This window comes from Pseudochaenichthys georgianus, chromosome 2 (assembly GCF_902827115.2).
Source record: "Pseudochaenichthys georgianus chromosome 2, fPseGeo1.2, whole genome shotgun sequence".
Taxonomy (NCBI): Eukaryota; Metazoa; Chordata; class Actinopteri; order Perciformes; family Channichthyidae; genus Pseudochaenichthys; species Pseudochaenichthys georgianus.
The window spans coordinates 2,131,443-2,151,666 of NC_047504.1; the positions used below are offsets into that span (position 1 = coordinate 2,131,443).

General features: G+C 40.7%; 1 protein-coding gene across 1 annotated transcript in view; it reads left to right on the forward strand.

Moving 5' to 3' along the window:
• Positions 1–20,191, forward strand: part of LOC117457566 (activin receptor type-2A-like) — a 66,946-nt gene extending 46,755 nt beyond the window's left edge. The window contains 6 exon segments of the mRNA XM_034097720.1: positions 9,160–9,303; positions 13,277–13,422; positions 13,521–13,635; positions 14,279–14,417; positions 14,510–14,640; positions 14,813–20,191. Coding sequence (XP_033953611.1) covers positions 9,160–9,303; positions 13,277–13,422; positions 13,521–13,635; positions 14,279–14,417; positions 14,510–14,640; positions 14,813–15,007 — 870 coding nt within the window. The 3' untranslated portion in view covers positions 15,008–20,191.
• Positions 20,192–20,224: the final 33 nt, after the last annotated feature.

Consider the following 20,224-nt stretch of genomic DNA (forward strand, 5'->3'; position numbering starts at 1 on the left):
ACTTTCTTGCACTTACTTTCAAGGCCCTCGAGCCTTAAGGAGATTACATCCAGAGTGAAATGTAGAAAACAATGCAGCTAAGTGACTAAATGGCACGTTGTCATTATGAGGGTGGTCCATCATGGGCTGCATATTCGCCACCAAGCCTCCATTACTCACACCACAGCGCGAAGTGGAGGCACATTGGAATTGATTGTGTCTGAGTACACAGACCCACCGCTTTCACACGCAAAGGCCTGCAGCACTTACACTTGTGTCTGGACATTTTTTTTTCCACCTGGGTGCCGTTTTCTTAATCTATCCATCGCCCTGATCGATTCTGACCGAAATCTCATCAATTGCTTTACTATGGAGCTACTCGCATCTGGGTGTAGCTTTCCAAAGAGCAGCTAATGGGGCGTCCAGGTGTCCTGAAAGACTGCTGACTTTTGACTGCTGTGGCTTATTTGTGATTTTGACTTGACTTTTGCGTTGCTCATTTTTTTCTTTGCTGGGAAAACGCAGCTCATGTGTTGCCACGTGAAATGCAAATCAGATCAAATTGTGAGCTGGTTGTGAAAGATATACTCGTTTGTGTATTTTGACATGCTTGGTTATGCTTACAATTCTCCTTGGGGGTTACTTTAATTTGCTTTCCATTGACATATGGCTGTGAATAAAACATTAAAAACTATGTGTAGGTATTTACTAGAAGGGTGAACACAACATCACATAGTGTCTAATTTAAATAAAAAACATTTCCAATTTTAGAATATTTAGTTTGGACTAGTTTCTTATAAGGCATGTTTTGTTTTAAATGTAAGATTGAAGCATATGTGAATCTTTTTTAGTTTTCTCAAAGTAAAAAAATGGCAAATAATACTTTTAAGAAAGACATATTTTTGCTGTTTTTTGTGCAGTATGGTCAGTTTTAATTTCAGTTTAGGGGCTTTCGTTCACTTATTTAACTCTACATTTCTGTGTCTTACATAATCTTTGTGTGTACAATCTTCCATCAGGGGGAACTATAAGAACTTTCCTTTTAACACATTGTTAAATCCTTTTCATTTGCGCTGCTTATTAATAGCATCATGTGCATTCCTTTATACACCATCTTGCCTTGGTACCATGCTTATTAACACCTTGTGATCCATATGGGATTACCTGTTCCTTCATGTGTCCCAGACTCAATCTTCCCAAGCCTCGGTCTGGAAGGAGAACAAAAGGTTGTTCGGGGACGACCCACCGTTCCCCTGCCCCTATTTCATCCACTAACCGAAGGAAAATAATTTCTCTGTTTGCTTCCTATGTTCCTTTTCAACAAGCACGCCTTTCACATTATGGTGGAGGTAAGAGCAGTTCAATTGAAGTTGAAACTCTATTAGTTTTCCCCCCCTTTTTTTGGGTTCAGAGCTTGCTTTGAATTCTCCACCTCGATCCCAGACCACCATTTTGTTCTTCTCTTTGCGTCTTGTTTTCGGTTGGAAGCACTTTTTTTTGTTCTGCCTGGGTATTATTGCATGGATGGATGTCTTTTGTGTTCCCTGCTGAAAAATGTATTGTGCATGGTGGAAAAAAAGTGGCCGACACGGCTCCGAATGCAGCCCTCCTTTTCTTTTATTATATGAATGTCCACCTGTGATGTTTATGTAACGTATTGTGTCTGATGTGACCCAGTTTCCAGAGTGCTATCTGCAAGACCTATGGCTCACCATGCAGACAGGCGGGAGAAACTGCAGCATGCTTTTCATCCTTAAATGCAAAACGAGGACGAGTGCAGATAGATTTTTGCATAAGTACGAGAATGGCCACTTACCTGGGAAAAAAATTCAAGGCACAGAGTGTAAATTACTTAAGTACAAGAGGAGCGTAAGCCTCTGTAAATGTACTTTGGCTCAAATTCTATCCTTCTGGAGTAGCAGTATGGCTCACAGAACATTTAAAAATAAATATATAATGGGCAGCTCACTAAATAAAAGTCAGTCATGCTGTCAGAGTTCAGAGCCAGGCTTATTGTGAGCCTTCCAGCTGCACTCTGTTTAAGGTCATGTCAACAACTTTTGCGATTACCTCAAGTTCACATCAACAACACAACATGACCTTAACATGTGAGTTATGGAGGAAAGCTTCAACGCATTTCTAAAAATCAAACTTAGCATTTTGATTGACTTCACGTAAACCCTGGACAAACCAAACCGGGCCTCACGGATCAGTTGTGATGTAACAGATGAAGGTGTAATCCGATTAGGCCATGGGAGATGGTTGAGGGTTGGGAAGAACGGCGTGAAGCAGCAGATTCTGTCTTCCTGTTTCCTGCGGTCTGCTGACTCAGTGTAATGCGCCCCCGTCGGAGGATCGGACACGGTATCCGGTGACTCCCTGGGGGGGGGGGGGGGGGCCGCATCGTCAGGCTGAAAAGCCCCGGAAAACAGACAGAGGGTTTCCAGAAACAAGAGTCCTGAGATAACTTGCTTTTCAACCTCATCAGGATCATCTGAAATGCCAAGAAGTTGTCACCATGTGGATGACATTCACCATCAGATCCGTCATCAAAATCACATCTCCGTTGCCCGGCATGTGCAGGAATCCTCCCCTGGCCTTAAGTCTAACGATGACTTGCATTGTACCGTTAGGCAACACCGGCACGTCTATCGTCATTTACTCATTCGCATCACGATCGGACGCACTGCCACATATTTGGCCGCGCACAATGGATGCACAGGAATTTGTCTTTGTGACATTTGTGCAGACATACTGGTGATTCTGTGGGAAAGATAAGATGGTGCGAGAATTGCTGATTTATTAACCACATCGTCGCCAGTATCAGAATGACTTTTACCCCAAATACAGACGTTTCTTTTGCTATTTTAAGGCTGGAATTAATGCCTTTTTAACAGTTCTCCAACTTACTAACAACCTGCAACGTTAATAATCCACCTGAGGATCTTTTATTATATCATTCATGAAGATACCCTGATTACAACACTGGAGCTTTTCTCTGTTTCAGACTCACCTGACATGCATTATAAAACAACTCCTCCAATGATCTTTTTCCCATCCAAATCATGATCAGAATTTGAAACACTTTTAATTACTTAGCACGATAAACATGCATGCATTTGAATGGAAATGTAATAAATGGCTACAGAACAGCAAGCACCTCTTGTGTTGGCTGAAAAGACACGGCCCTTGGATAAAACTCTAATTTTCTCCACCAAATCCTGATCAGAATAATAACCGCCTTAGACTCAGAAGAATGTTTTGCTACATTTTCTGCCATTTTCCCTGACAGTATCACAGCAGGTGTACCCTTCTGGTTCTGCTTTCCCTCGCACTTTCCTGTTATTTAATTGCTCTCGGGACAGAATATTCTCTCCTTTTTTATCTCTGTTGTCGGCTCACAGTTTCCTACTGTTGGGCTAACAGTTGGATTTGTTGCTGGTGGCTGGAAAACAGGATAAAAGTGTTGGATAACAACACCATTAACACACCAATAGTACATGTATATTGTGCAAATTGTCTTTCTGATATTGGGATCTCTTAAATGGATCATGCAAAATATATAAAACACAAACAGGAAGATAGAGGGACCAATAGAAATATAATTACTATAGTCTTTACAATATTACAAACCTTATATTTTGACAATTCTACTGTTATACTTGTCGTTGGAGTGACTTTCACTTAAAGTATTGCATCTACAGTTCATATGAGCTTGTTTCTAATCATAGATATTCCCTTCAAACCACCAATCATTTCTATGTTATTTTATCCATCTTAAGTCCATTTGGTCTCAATTATTCTTAAAGCTCAAACAGTGCTGATACATGACAGGGTTTCCAAGTATATTTACACAAAATGTTGGAAATTACTTCCTTGGACTTAGTACGAAATTAGTACGAGTCACTAGCTAAACTCGAAGCTAACTTTGTGGTAAGATGAAGTCAGTGAAATGTGAATACAGCCCATGTTCTGATCATTACTTCATTATCTTCTAGTTGTTTGCTTTTAGGATGGAAGACAACTGTACGTTTTTATTCAACTCCTCCTCAGGGATACCTCCAAAGAGTGTGTTCTCATGCTTACTAAACAACATTGAGAACAGATAGATTCCTTATTCAGTTGGTACTTTGTGTTCTGGAAGATGTTTTTTAAGGGTGGCCACTTGGGACCGCTTGTGCCGCTCTGTAATCCAACCTCAGCTGCAGCATTGTGGGTAATTTCCCCCGTCATTTGGCCGGCGTTCAGTGTGAGAGCAGAGCGTACAGACAGCAGGTCTGCCTCGCAGCTCTGTGTCAGAAGAAGGGAAGACTTTAAATACACACTCCAATCCTCCATTCCCCCTTCAACTGGAAGGCAGTGGAAGACACCCTGCTGCATGTTTCCACAAACAAAACCATTTTTTCCTTTATTTTTACTAAGCTACTTGTTTATCTGCAGCTGCTTCGACACGGATAGTAGTACAAACTCCACTCCTGGCTTAAACTCTGTCACTCATTTGGAGTAATTTGGTCATTTCATGAGTTAAAAACGATATACATTAGGTTTTGCTAGACTTATTCTACAGCAATGCTAATTTAACTAAAATCATGTTACTTATTTAACATACATTAGGCGCTTTCACACCAAGTACTTTGCCATACTTAGTTCATCAGAACTCTTTAGTTCATCAGAACTCAGATCGCATTCACACCGGAATAAATCCCTGAGGGAGGATTAGGCAAATGAAGCCGCTGACGTCACTTCTTCTGCTTTGGGTTTACTGGCAGGCCGCAAACAACTCCACGGCGTATACTGCCACCCGAAGTCCCCGGCCGAAAGTCCCCGGAGTTGGGGACTGGCTTCCGAGTAAATCGCCAGAACGCCGACACCTCCTCATCTCCACCGCTCTCGCGTTTTATTTTGTCTTGCCATAAGTTAGTCTCTTTCTGTTGGTGCGCGGGGCTAATGCTAATGCGAGTAAATAAAATGGCGGCTTCACAAAACCATTTGGGAGTTTTACGGGGCGTGGTTTGCAATCCGCCCAGCCAGAAATGGGAACCTTTTTCTCCCATGAAAGTGCCTGCTCTCTAGCCGGGACTGAAAAGGGGGTGAAAAGGTTATCATGAACTAAGTTCTAGTTCCAGATTTTTTTGGTGTGAACCCACATTTTCAGAACTATACTGGGAAAAGTACTCCGGTGTGAAAGCGCCTAATGTATCAGGGCAGTCCATACAATCTTAATTTCTCCAGGATTAAATGCCAAACTAGTGTTTTTATTTAATATTTCCAATACTTAAACATCCAAATCCAGTACCATGGTGTACCAGTAGGCATGAATAAGAACCTATTAAACTGAAAAATCTTTAAAGGGATTCTTTAGGTATAAAATGGCACAATCTCATGTCGCACCAGACACTTTTCACTTATCTTTCAAAAAGGAAGTACCTTCTTTTATGTGGACTAAAGGTCACTTGGTTCATAACCACACACACTTTGAAATGGATCAAATCAAAGCTATAAATGCTACTAAATAGGCGCATTCACACCGCAGTACTTTTCCCACAAAGGTTCATGAGAACTCTTTTGTCGCGTTCACACCAAAAAGAGACGGTACTAAAATGAGTTCATGAGAACCTTTTCACCCCCTTCTCCGTCCCTGCTAGAGAGCAGGGACTTTCGTGGGAGAAAAGGTTCCTATGTCTGATTGGCTGGCGGATTGCAAACCACGCCCCGTAAAACTCCCAAAAAGTTTTGTGAAGCGGCCATTTTATTATCCTCGCATTAGCATTATTAGCATTAGCCCAGCGCAGAAACGCAGAGAATGTATGGCAACACAAAATAAAACATGGGAGCGGTGGAGATTAGGAGGTGTCGGCGTTCTGGCGATTTACCCGGAAGGCTTCAGTAGAAGCTGCTGGGAGTGTTAATTTCGTCAGATATTTTTTAATTTAGTTTAAGTCTTAGTCCTGTGTTACATTTTCTTTTTAGTTTTAGTCATATTTAGTCACCTTCATCCTGTTTTTATTCAGTCAAGATTTAGTCGACTAAAAGTCTGAGCATTTTAGTCTTATTTTAGTCAAAGAAAACTAATTATTTGAGTCTACTTTTTGTCAATGAAAACTGTTGAGTCTTTTTTAGTCATCAGATTATATAGAACATTTCAGTCAAACTAGTCTAGCCAAAACCAATAATTTGTCATTTTAGTCAAACGTATTTCACAATAAGATTATCTTGTCCTTATTTGATGAAAAACACAGGTTGAATGATTAAGAATGCAGCTTTGCAGAGAGTATCTGGTGTGTGGTGTTTTTACCAGCTGTGTTATGGCCACATTGCTTCCCTTCTGATGAAACAATGCATTCGCTTTTTTTCTCCGCCTCATTGTAGCGAAAATGGGCCCAAATATCACATCGTTTCTTTCTCCCAAGCAGTGGTGGCTTTAGACTTTTTCGTTGTCAGTCATTTTGACGGACAGGATCGTAACATTTCCGTCATAATCCATTATTATCCGTCGAGTGCACAATTTATCAATCACTCGCGCTGACGGGTTAACGCGAGTGCGACCACTGCTCCCAAGCCCTGTTGTTGCCATATTATTTTCTGTTAAATAAGGTTAGTTAGACCATGAGTTAGACGTTAGACCCGAGTCTTCCTGACAGTTCATATTGTGCCGCTGCCCGGTGTAATTCAAATGATCCGCCGCGCGCACCAGACACACAGCTGCTGCCCAGCGCAGCACCGGAAATGGAACTGCTGGGAGAAAACTGACTATCAGAGATGTAACGTTATCTTTGATAATATTTCGTCTCCTTATTTTTCGTCACGGAAGTAAGAGAGATTTTGGCATAGTTTTTTATTAGTAAACTACATTTTCGTCTCGTCACTTTTCGTCAACGATATTGCGATGATTTCGTTACAGTTATTGTTTACTGCCGTCGGTGCCGCTCGTCATCGTCTCGTTTTCGTCATGGAAAAAAAGGTCGTTGACGAACATATTTCGTCATAGTTTTAGTCAACAAAATTAACACTAGCTGGGAGTTCCAGCAGCTTCTACTGAAGCCAGTCCCCAACTCCGGGGACATCCGGCCGGGGACTTTGGGCGGCAGTATACGCCGTGAAGTGGTTTGCGCGCTGCCAGTAACCCAAAGCAGAAGAAGAAGAAGTGACGTCAGCGGCTTCATTTGCCTAATCCTCCCCCAGGGATTTATTCCGGTGTGAACGCGATCTGTATTTAGTTCATGCGAACTAAAGAGTTCTCATGAACTAAATTCTCAAGAACCTTTGTGGCAAAAGTACTGCGGTGTGAATGCGCCTAATGACACAGAGTTTGTTTCTGGTGCCACCATAGTCTTGTCAGGACAGGCGGTTTCAAATTATTTGCATATCACCAGTGTTTAGAGTGGGTCGGTGCCAAATCCTCGACATAAAATCAAACGGAGCGTGCTGCAACTCTTCCTCAAAAGAGAGCTCATCTCTGTGTGTTGGATTAAATCTGTAGCAAACCTTTAACCCGAAAGGGGGCATTTTATTGGACGTGAGATTGACAAGCTCTTGTGAAATATCGTCACGCCGTTTGAATGGATCCTGTGGGCCTCGGGGTCTGGTAACTTGCTCCAGTTTATCAAGCACCTTCAGTTCAGTAAACACATGAGCAAGGGGGGGGGGGGAGAGAGATTCCTTCCCGACAACAGCGATACAACGACGTGGATGTGAAGACGAGATTTTTTACAGGAGCATATCAGGTTGCTTCAAAGGCCATCAGTCATGCGCTGGTCTCTCTCCTCTAACTTTTATCCTTTGGAAATGTGACTCCCATGCTTCTTTGAACCTCTCTCCTCGCTCGCACTCTTGTCCTTCCTGTGGAGTTCACATGTGAAAGTGATCAGCTTAACCCCGATCACCAGCTGTGTTTAACCCACTTTACATTTGGAACACTTGCTTTCACTTTTGTTTTAAACGGGATTAGCATGGACACTCAGCGCACTCATGATGATTCACCCCCTCTGTGTTTTTATTTTCAACCCATTTTCAAATCAACCTGCTTCATATTCATTCAGGTTAAGATCTTGAGGGTGACTTGCCCACGTTCCAGCTTCCACTTCCACTTTACGCTTCTGTAAACTCACGCTGATCCAGCCCTGAGGGGTTTTAGTTGAATTTAAAATGAATTAAACCTGCTACATATGCCGTGTCCTAACTTCCAAAAAACACTTCAGTTATAGCAATACTGAAGATATACATTCAGCGCTTCCTGAAGCAGAATTTCAAAAGTAATTTAACCATAAAAAAGAAAGCAAAAAAGCAGCCAGGCACCACAACATAAAAAAATATAAGAAATGGGCTATTAAAAAAGTGCATTATCACATACAATTATATTCTTAACGTTGTGATTTAAGGTGTCAAGATAAGGGCTTTCTCGATTAGGGATGATGACAAGAATAAGGAATAACACTGTGTTCTGTCTTTTTTTCTCTGCCCTCTCTCTAAAGGACCCCGGACCCTCACCCCCGTCCCCCATCCTGGGACACAAGCCGCTGCAGCTGATCGAGGTGAAAGCCAGGGGGCGCTATGGGTGTGTGTGGAAGGCCCAGCTCCTCAACGATTTTGTGGCTGTTAAAATCTTCCCCATTCAGGTATAAGATACTGGATATTTATGTTTTGGTTGACTTGTTTTGTATTTATTTTCTTATTGTAATTTCACTTTTTTTATTGCATTGTTGTTCATGTTTTTATTTTATTTATTTATGTATTTCTTTGTACAAAACAGAAACTTATTTCTTTACAGAGAATTAAAGAAACTAGCCTTATTGTTTGCTTATAAATAAATATTTAAAAAATCAGCCAAATTAATAATTAATCTAATAAATGTAAATTAATATTAATACAAATATCATACTGAATTGAAAACACAATAAGTTCAGATTAGGCTTCAAGCCCCTTTGGAGACGTGTGTAGACGATGAAAAGAAACAGAAAGCTCATAATACAAAATGAAAAAACAATAAACATAAAGGCTTATTTGAATCCCGTTTCAGAAGATGATCTTGTCGCTGATTTAACTGTGGACATATTCCTGATCTTTATGAATTATTTCTACCTCTGCTTCTCGCCACCTTACTTGTCGTGTATGATTCATATTTGATTCTTTCCTTAACTATTGATGACAGAAATAACATCTGCGCGTGTCTCCCCGCTGTAGGACAAGCTCTCGTGGCAGAACGAGTACGAGATCTTCAGCCTGAGCGGCATGAAGCACGACAACATCCTCCACTTCATCGGAGCGGAGAAGAGGAACAATAACCTGGACCTGGAGCTGTGGCTCATCACCTCCTACCACGATAAGGTATGCAGTCCGTGACAGAGCTCCAACGCCTTTAAAGTTATTCTTTATTTTTTATTGAGTCATTTTCTGTTTTATACGTTTTGAGCTGCAGACTTTTTACAAGCAGTGGTTGCACACAACGCAGGAAATAACATGCTGAATACATTTTTGTTATCCAGTTTAATAGCAAAGCAATACACGCCGTCTCTTTTGAAATGTAAGGTTAATTGATGACATTGATTATGTGCAAGAGAAGTTTTAAGCACTCTTTTTACAGTACGATAAGACAGAAATGTTCCATTTGCCATTTGCAACACCAACAAACACATATATTTAAGACAAGAAACAAGGAAACAGACATTTAACATAACATTACAATCACTGTAGACCAGTGTTTCTGAAACTTGTTCATACCAAGGACCACTTAACCAATAAAAAAACACTCGCGGACCACATAACTCCACAAATATCCAAAATCACATCGTTGTTCTAGAACAGATTACAAATCGCCTGAAAATGGTACAAACAAGTGGCAACATGTGTGACGAAGGTGTTGCGCTGGGCTATATCATGCAATGAAACTTAAGCTCGCTCCATTGCGGAGATATTCCCGCGAGAGTGCGGAAAACTTTCATTTATTTCAAATGTGAAATGTTACCAATATACTCACGGACCACTAGGGGGCGCTCACGGACCGCCAGTGGTCCGCGGAGCACACTTTGAGAAGCACTGCTGTAGACGATATGTCCAAGATCCTTTGACGTAGATTTGATCTGGGATTAATCTCCATATTTCATTTTAGGATCGACTTCAATCTAATCTAAGCAAATCCACTGGAAATATAAGAACAAATGATGATATTTTGACACATAAACTAGCTTTACTTTAACAATTCAAACACATGAGGGAATGTATTGCTTTAACAAAGTCGCAGAGGGGTGAAAAAGCTGTTGCATCGTTGCATTCAAAGTAATTCAATCTAATATGCAACTACTGACAATTAAGCACTCAAGTTTCCACAAATAAATAATAAACATAGCCTTTTTCATAAATATGCCGCTGAAGACTCTGACCAGCGTGTGTTCTGGTTTACTCCTGCACAAGTAAACAAATGTGTTTGTTTGTGTCCATGTAAACACAGCTATATATCCGTCGTAGCCTATCGCCTGGCAGCCCGAGCACAGGCAGCTGATAACGTTGTAAACACTGGAAGAGGGGGAAAACATGCATGAAGCCTGCACATTGTATTGATTCCGTTAGCAGCCTTAGGAGCTAATCCATAATTACTATATACTTCCTGCTGGTTCTTTCTCTTTTTATAAGCCCTGTTTATCCCGAGAAGGTGGATTTTTGTAAGCCGCGTTGTGCTCTTTGTAGCATTTGGGCTTTTAAGTGCCTCTGTGTTTTGAGGGGTCATTACCGAGGAAGTGGAGAGGGATTCTCTCGTACGCTTCGCTTGCTTGAGTTTCCCAGCCGGGGCCAAGAATTTAAATCACTGAGCTTAAAAAGACTTTCCCTGCGTGAATAAAGATTGAACAATTAAAGGTTGTGGGTGTGGTGACTCTCAGTTATCCACAAATGTGGTTTAAAGGAGTTCTCGAAGAAGGTCAGCAATATATCAGAACAACATTTTGGTGCCTTGTCAAGCATCCACTGTAATTATTTAGAAAGCAGAAGGCTTTGGAGGACACATAACTTAAATATTAACATACAAAAAGCCTGTCCTTCCTGCCGTTATTTAGTCAGTTTGAGCTGAAACTTGTGCAACACAGCTGGAACACTGATTGCAGAGTTCAGTGTCCTTGACAGCTGATTTATGTCTGCATGTTCGGGGCTTTTGAGAGGTTTTATGTCGAGGTTTGAGTTTCCTTTGCATGCAGGAGCTTGCTCTAAAGGATGCATGACTCTTCCAAAAACTTCTTGTAACAGAATCTTAGATCAAATCAAATCCAATTGTATTTATATGGCACATTATGACAACAATACACTTGTGTTAGGGGCTTTACGGGAAAGAAAATATGAACAATAGACAATCCAAGTGACAAATTATCATGTGAATGTTTACAAAATTAAATAAGATGGATCCAAGTGCCTTAACTATAAGATGTAGGAAAAGGTATTAAGCCTACTTAAAGATGGAAAACTTGCCTCCTGAACACAAACTGAGAGCTGGTCTCAAACAATTGTTGTCTTTTAAAGGGAGATTGTCTGATTGGTCGCCTTGTTTTTTTTATAATTGAACAGCATTGGAAGTAATGAACAAGCCCAGGTAACACTGGGAAACATTCACTACAGAAGTGATCAGATGGAAACATTTCCACATGTGTTGGAGCTGCCTGCCCTCTAGTGGTGACTCCTGCAGCGGCACCTGCTTTCATGAGTGACCTTGTGTGAAATGAACATACATTATGTAAGACGGAACATGTATAAAGGATAAGGAATGAAACGGGTGCAGCTTGAACATGTCCATCTCAGCATTATAATCCTTCTTTGGGAGCAAATTAGATTTCTATACAGCAATATTTAATGTAAATCTTCAAATGTGACTAAGAGGCATTTGCCACGATGAAAATGTGTCTCAATAGTACGATAAAAGAAGCGGATATTTAAGCATATCCTTGCTGATAAAATCCTAGCAAACCTTCCCTTGATAAAGACAGAATAAAGAACAAATATCAAGGAGATAAATGAGCCGCATTTATCACAGCGCCATTATTCACCAGAACAATCTATGAGCAGGGAGTTGGCCAGAGGACTTCACTGTGGCTCTAAAAGGACACCCAGTGGGTCGTGTTATTTATCACCCTTCATTGAAATATGAAGCTCCATATATATATCCCCTTTTTTTCTTCTCTGTGATAAACATCTGTACAGTTACTGTATTGAATATCAAACAAAATGTCTTTTACCGAAAGAGCCATCCAGCTGATGTTGTAAAGAATTGGTTTTATTGGTGAAATTCAATACTAGCCACAAGCCAGAGTGACTTTCCGGCCATTAGGGATATTGCTGTTACCATGGAAACCTGCTCTGGCCATTACTATACTATTATTTAGCATTTTATATCCCTGCAGTCATTTGATTTTATCGTTTCCCTGACGTCACCCATGTTTCTATATCCTCTTGAGACCTGGGAGAAAAGATTTGAGTATTTTAATGATGTTTTTTTATCACACATATCACACACACATTGGGATTTCAGAAACATATAAAGATTTTATTCTCAAGAATTTTTATTTTGATCTCATTAGATGAATATTAGAATTACATTCCCGTCAAAAAAAAACCCTGCTTTATTGTCTGCCTCACTCCTTCCTCATCTCCTGAGTGCTCAATGTTGATACCCCCTAAATAATTCATATTATATATTATATTTTGACAAAGTATATTTTCCCTCCCTTAGCAATTTGTTTCCTGAAAAATGGATGAAAATAAAAAATAAGCAATTGCAACCGTCCACACCTAAGGAAATATATAATGTGTACTTTGAGTGGCTCAAAAGTTATCATATACTTCAAAGAATTTAAAATGGATTAGTTTATACTCACAATAGAATCTATATAGAATCAAATAGATAGAAATCTTTATAAATTTGATACATTTTAAGACTTTAAATGATCCTATGCTTATCAAATGTTAATATCATTTTTATAAATACAAAACAACATCCTTATAGAGACAAGTAACAATATATATTTGTACATTTGCTCAGTTCACTGCCTGTCAGACAATAAATGTGCAATTCCCACTATTTCAAAAGACACATCCCCATGTGAGTTAATTCCCTAGAAAGCCCAGGACGTGCTTTTCACAGAACATCAGACAAACTGCATGCATGGTTTAAAAAAAAAAAAAAGCCTAAGTGTATTGTCTCCCACGAGGAAAGTTGCCTGGTCTCAGCAGGAGACGAGTGGAAAAACAAATACCTGTACATCACATAAGTCTAATAGATCAATGAAATGACTTCATCTCTCCTCCTCCTCTCCCTCCCCAGGGCTCCATGACGGACTTCCTGAAGGCCAACGTGGTGTCGTGGAACGAGCTGTGCCACATCACTCAGACGACGGCCCGCGGCCTGGCCTACCTGCACGAAGACATCCCGGGACACAAGGAAGGACACAAGCCATCCATCGCCCACAGGTGCGCTGCCCAAATATCTCATATAAAAACAGACGTATCATTGTGACTGGCCCCGTGAGTTCTGTTGGACTGAATGTGGTTTCTTGTTTGTCTCTCAGGGACATTAAGAGTAAGAATGTGCTGCTGAAGAGCAACCTGACTGCCTGCATAGCTGACTTTGGCCTCGCCCTGCAGTTTGAAGCAGGGAAATCAGCCGGAGACACACATGGACAGGTACAGTTCAACAAGCAGGTGTAAAATAAAATAATAAAAGTTACAGTGCCGTGTTAGATACTTTTTTATTTGTTAAATAAAAGGCAGCAGCAAACAGAAAATACAAAGCTGCCTTTTCTCTCTATCTGTTCTGTGTCAAACCGGATCCTCTCGGGTTAGGGTTAGGACACGTAGATTTGTGTTTCTGCCAGATAAGCGAAAAGCTTTGTTACGAGCATCAATTTCGCCGTTTCAGGCCCTCTTTGTGCTGTGTCATGGTTTCATTCTTCCAGTTCAGGTCTGACCTCTTGAGCTGTTCGATCTGAACCAGTGTAGTTTTAGAAACATTCTCCTGGGTCTTATATATATATTTATTTTTATTTTAGTATATATATTCTTTTCTACTTTTTTTAAATGTTTCTTTCAATTTTGTATTTTAATGTATATTTAATTTATTTTATAGATTTTTTTTATTTTAATACATTTATTAAAAATAAAAATATGTATTTATTATTTATATTTTACATTACCATTTTGTAAACTTAATTGTTCTATGTTGTAATTTTATGATATTTATTAATTAATGTTTTTTTTTAAATATACAGACAAATGTGTTTTGTGATTTTGGGCTGTATAACTACATTGTGATTTATATTTGATTCAGGTGGGGACGCGGCGCTACATGGCTCCTGAGGTCCTGGAGGGCGCCATCAACTTCCAGCGCGACTCCTTCCTGCGCATCGACATGTACGCCTTCGGCCTCGTCCTCTGGGAGCTCGCCTCGCGATGCACCGCCGCCGACGGTGAGACAGAAAAACGCTGCCATTAATAAGTGTGCTGTGTTATTTGACTCCCGATGAATCTACAATATGACCATGTGGTTGTGTGTTTTCAGGCCCCGTGGATGAGTACATGCTCCCGTTCGAGGAGGAGGTGGGTCAACATCCGTCTCTGGACGACATGCAGGACGTCGTCGTTCACAAGAAGCTGCGGCCCATCCTGAGAGACTGCTGGCAGAAACACGCGGTGAGCAAAGAAAACACATTGTCTCCGCTTTGAAGCTGTTCAATTGTTAAATATGTAGTACCAAATGTCACCAAATTCCGTGTGTTACATTTTGAGGCAAACAATCAAATGTACTTAGATCTGATATATTTTTGTAAGTTTTGCAGTAACATTAATGTCTGTTCTCTCCCAGGGTCTGGCCATGCTCTGTGAGACCATCGAGGACTGCTGGGACCACGAGGCGGAGGCTCGCCTGTCGGCCGGCTGTGTGGAGGAGCGCATTGGTCAGATGCAGCGCCAGGCGCCCGCCATTGGCCCCGAGGAGATCGTCACCGTCGTCACCATGGTGACCAACGTGGACCTCCCGCCCAAGGAGTCCAGCTTATGATCAACGTGAAGACACACGGATCAACACGAGGGGAAGAGCAGCCAACCCTGGTTGGTTGGCATAACGATATTTGCGTTTTTTTCCTTTAAGTGCGGGCCGCTACTCGCGCTCAGGGAACACCTTGCGCCCACCTCACCACATGAGTTGATATCCACCTCATTTTGATATGTGTGCCTGAGGATTTGAAACATTTTAACGGTTGAAACTCTCTCATCTCCGAGCAATCGATTCAGGATATATAACGAGGACAAACGGCGTCACCGAGGGCGGACATGCTGGGACGACGACACTCGACAAATACTTCTACCATGTATTGTTTTTATATACATACACACACACACATAGGAGGGCGACCCGTTCTGCTCGGTTTTTCTACGGAGAGAGAAGATCCGGCGGGGAAAGTTCACAGGACTCTCGGTGCATTTTAGTGTAAAAAAGAAAAAACCTGGCTCTGGATACATTTGCTGTTTTCTCGTGTGCGTTTTTCTGAAGAAACGACTATCGTTCTGCCAATAAGCAACGGCTTCTGAATGTTTATAGTGTAATGCTGCTGTACATAGTGTATTATGGACCCAGACAACATGGTAATCAAGCTTCTTTTAAAGGGGGAGGGGGGGTCCATTCTCAAGCATTACAACGATAACAAAACCATAAACCTCCTTCAACCAGGTATACCTCAGTTCAGATGGACACCGTTTAAATTGAACCCTCTCCCCGTTCACGGTTCTCCACAACCTTCACGAGTCTGCTGTCAGCCTCACTTATGGGTAATGTAGTCAGCAAGACCTCAATACACATGGCCATACACTCCAAGTGTTTCTCCCCCTTTCCTCCCCTCTCTCACGTTGAGGTTTCCTCCATCCTGACTGAAAAAACACCTTTTGTTTTTGTATTTCTTATGATAATGGGAAAAAGACAAATGACCCCCATCCCATGATAAAGTTGTCGTTTAAAGTGATATTTGTTTTGGTTTGCCGTGTCAACTGTCTACGGAGTAATAATATCTGTCCTAGTTCTGGCAGTGAGATCTGGATATATACGTGTTTATATCTCTGGATTAGCGCTGGGTACCAACTACTGATGCCTTTGCTATTAAGTAACAGCTCAAATCAGACGGGAGAACACACTTGTCATTTTCATCTTTACGTGCTGATTCTGTCTTTAGAAAGTGCAGATTAACATAAAATAGATCATCCGACTCGTCTATTTTAGGAGAGGTATCACACTTTGAAGTGAAGGGGTACCCAGCCCTCATTTGGAATAATCCAACCTGTATTTAGCTGAGCCGGTTTGCTTTTGATTTGATTGCACACATCTTTCATTTGTTTTGGATTACTATCAAGAGTGTTCTGCTCTCCTTTGATACACCTCAGGAATCTTTGGTACTCAGCTCCTCCTCACCTCACCCCCCTCGCTGATTCTTCCGCTTCCTCTCACTTGGCACTTGTAATGCTTTCACGCCACAAAGATGTGTCTTTATTACCAGTCCAAATTCAATTGAAACACTAATCCCACATATGAAACTGTAAGCGTTTACTAGTTCTTGCCCTTCCCTGTTTTGATTTAAGTCTGAGAGAAAGTTTGTCAAGTGTTACCCATACACTTATTTGTACTTATCTTCTGTCTCGACAAGCAAGCCAAAAAAGCTACTTTTTATTTTCTCCGTTTCTCCGCTGTCTTTCTCACTAGTTCCCTAAACTAGCTGGCGTGTTTTATGTCAATTTTCAAAGTAAGATGTTAACAGATTTCACAAATTAACTATGTGCTCATTTGTAGACATGAACTGCCAGTTAGGGGCAGTTTAATCCTCCCCACACAGGGCTTAATTTAACTCATTTCACGGCTAACCGCAGTCAGACGAGGAATCTCTCTTTTCATCCTGGTGCCATTTCTAAGTATCCATATACTCTTGTAGATGTCAGGCAAAACGGATGTATCTGTCACAGTTGTGCAAGCCACAGTGACATTTGTGACTCTTTATTTCTTCTGAGGGACATTGAACACTGGTGACCTGCAGTCTCTTCTCAAGCTTTGGGAACGGTTTCACAGGACACAGTTTAAAATCAAGTGTTTGGAAACACTAAAAAACGCAAGGAAACTACCAGTACTGTTTCACATTCAGGACCGATTCATAATTATGCTTTCTTTATCTTCAAGCAAACGCCGTACTGTAGTGTTTGAGCAAATAAGAGCTTAGCAAACAAGTTCAGAAATGGATGATCATCAGATAAAAGACTATTGCAACAACACAGCAAACCTGAAGGAAGTTAAAGCCATCTTGTTATTTGCCCACTGTAGCACGATAATGATATTTGCATCAATGTTGCTTCCTTTTGTTGCCGCTTTAATGAACTGCTAAAGAAAAAAGTATTTGTCTGAGGTCCTCATGAAGCTTAAAGTCAGGAAGGATCAGCTCAGCAGACCCTCTGCTCTACCTCACCTTATTTGGGGAAGGAAGTGTGGCAAATAAACCAAAATCATAACCACGTTCCTCGGATAGGAGTCATTTAAAAAGCCTGTTTGGGGGCTTATTTCTGAATGTTAACTCCCCTTTCTTTCCATATGAGATGAAGTACGGAAGCTAAATAAGGAAAATGCATTGTAAAACCTTTCCTTCTTATTAAAACGGACATGCAAGCTAGCACAAACACAGAGGAAAAAACACCAGTATTACCCTTTTTCTCCCCAAGTTTGTGTCCAAAAGTATAAAAAGTACTCACCAGTATTACAGCAGCCACGTGGATTTAAAAAAATAGCCTCCGAATGTTGGTCTGTTACCTGCCAAAGTGGCTGGTAGAGTTTAAAAACCTCCAGCCACAGCAAAAGAAAACGTTTGAGTGTTTGGTTGGCAGTACTGTAGGTAGACGGTGGAACATCTCCAGTGTTAAGACAAAGCTTGAGTTTAAACTGTGCTTGAGAAACCGACCCAAACCAACAAACACCATTCAGGGATTCAGTACTATGCTTTTCTAAGTTCTAGCAAGTTATATGCAACCAGTGCCGCAAATTACCCTACAGTGCTGTAGGATCCTCTGCAGGAGTGACTTTCAATACACACACACACAATTAACTTGTAGCATTTTTTTTTTTTTTTAAATCCTTGCATATTGATATGTTGTATTTATTTTTTAATTTACAGGCCTGCGGTTTTGGGGATCGGAGTTTAGGTGCGACAAGAGTTGGCACCATTTCTGGTTGATGTTTGGGGGGGTGGTTGTGGGTGGGTGTTCAGTTGTAATTCAGGAAATACTTTCATTAAGTCAAAAAGAAAAGATATTAACTGTAAAACGTTCTTCTTTCTATGGACAAACGACCGAGAATGAATGTTTTTCAGAATCCTGGATTCCAGTATTGTGTGTACTGTGGTGGATCGAGCCCGGCCCGGTGTAACTTTAGAGGGCTTCGGCTCGTGTGATTGTGCCCTGTCGCCGTAGAAACTAGTAAAACCAACACATTAGGAGATCCATTCATACACTTAATTGGTTTTACAATTACCTGCTGAAGATCTGATTGAGTACCTGCTCTAATCAGAAAGAAAAGGAACAATTACGGCAAATTATGTGCTTTCTTTTGGTTGAAAATTAAATATTTAACTACATAATCATAAGGCGGATGTGCAAACAAGTGTTCTCCACACACCAACTGGTATTTATTAAGACAGAAAGTGGGCATCATGCATACATGAGATGGCTGTGTGTTATAAAACAAGTATGAGATTGCATTCTAATAAGTTGAAAGATAGGTAACGTTGCTTTTAGGTGTTTGCTAAATTCACTGATTGTGTTATTAGTCCACACAGCATTCTGTAACATTTTATTTTAATGCACATTTATAAAATTATTTAAGAATGATGATTTTTTTTTAGATGATTAAGGCAATCAGTCTTTTCTTTCGATGTTGTCATTTAAAGGTGTATGAATGGGTTTCCTTAGCATGCAGGGTTTACGTTTTTCTATCTCGACTTTCTCTAGCCCAGCACCTCACATTGCTGTGCATATAAACTACCAGTGAAACATTTGTGTCTTGTTGCCCCCACTATTTTAAGCAGTCTAGGATCTGTACAGACATGAGAACATAAATACCTGTATCAACTATATACTCTGAGCTGAATCTTTGTGTGTGTTGAACTTCAGTGTTTCCTCTACATTCATTTATATTTTTCTTGTGTTTTGACTTGCCAGCAGGGCATGGCCCGGCTGTATTAAAAGTTATCCTTTATGCGAAAAAAATAACTTTAAGTTGAGCTTTGTGTAAGCTAAAAGCTAGAGGCTCATTGGAGTACTTTGTAAGGCATCCAAGAAAGCACTTAAGGGTTCCTTGGCAGAAAAAACAAACTGCTAATGACGATCATTGAGCCCAGGGCGTTCCTCAAGGAGCCTACTCGGGTCCCCTGTCGGTTGCATTTTGAAGAATCCCCAAAGCTCTTAAAAATCTGTTGCAATACTCCATGTGTGATAATGCAATCACCCACTACGGGTATTTCATTCCAGCATCTCAATCTCCTCCTTTTCCCACTGTTGATAAGAATTATAGAGGAAACATTGAACTCCAATGACCTCGCCGCTATGACTGTCTTGGCTGTAAGATGAGTCTGGTTGCCAGGCCGGAAATTTCTACAAAAAAATTCCCCCTCCAAAACAAATGTTTTTGACCCCACGTTTCTCAAGGCCCTCGAGTTGCAGTGCTGGTCCAGGATCTGCCAACACAGGCTTTAATGATATTGATGCTCATCGGGTTTCTGGTTTTAGAATACTCATAAATATAATTATTTAGGGACCCAAAAATGAAAGTGGGTTGTGAAAAAGAAATCGGAAAATGTCTCGTTTCTTACTCCGGATTCATGTGACATTACATTGTATGTTACTTACAAAAGGATGTGAACATGACATTAACACCTGGAAGGAGTTAGGACAACACAAATATACCACATGGAGGAAGGACATGTTTGTTCTCCATAGGTTGTGGTCCTGACCTCATAGCTCCCAGTGAAGGGTCATGGGAGGATCAGAGAAAAGACAATTCCCTTCGCAAAGTATTAAAGCAGAATAAACCTTAAGAAACCCTGAATGCAATATCACAGAGGAGATTTAATCGATCCCTGATCAGCATTGCAACTCTCGGCTAATGGTTTTTATCAGCTGAAGTGATCCACGTGATGTAAATAAATGTGTTTTTAGATTGTGACTATGATGTTTTTCTTTTGTCTTACTAACAGAT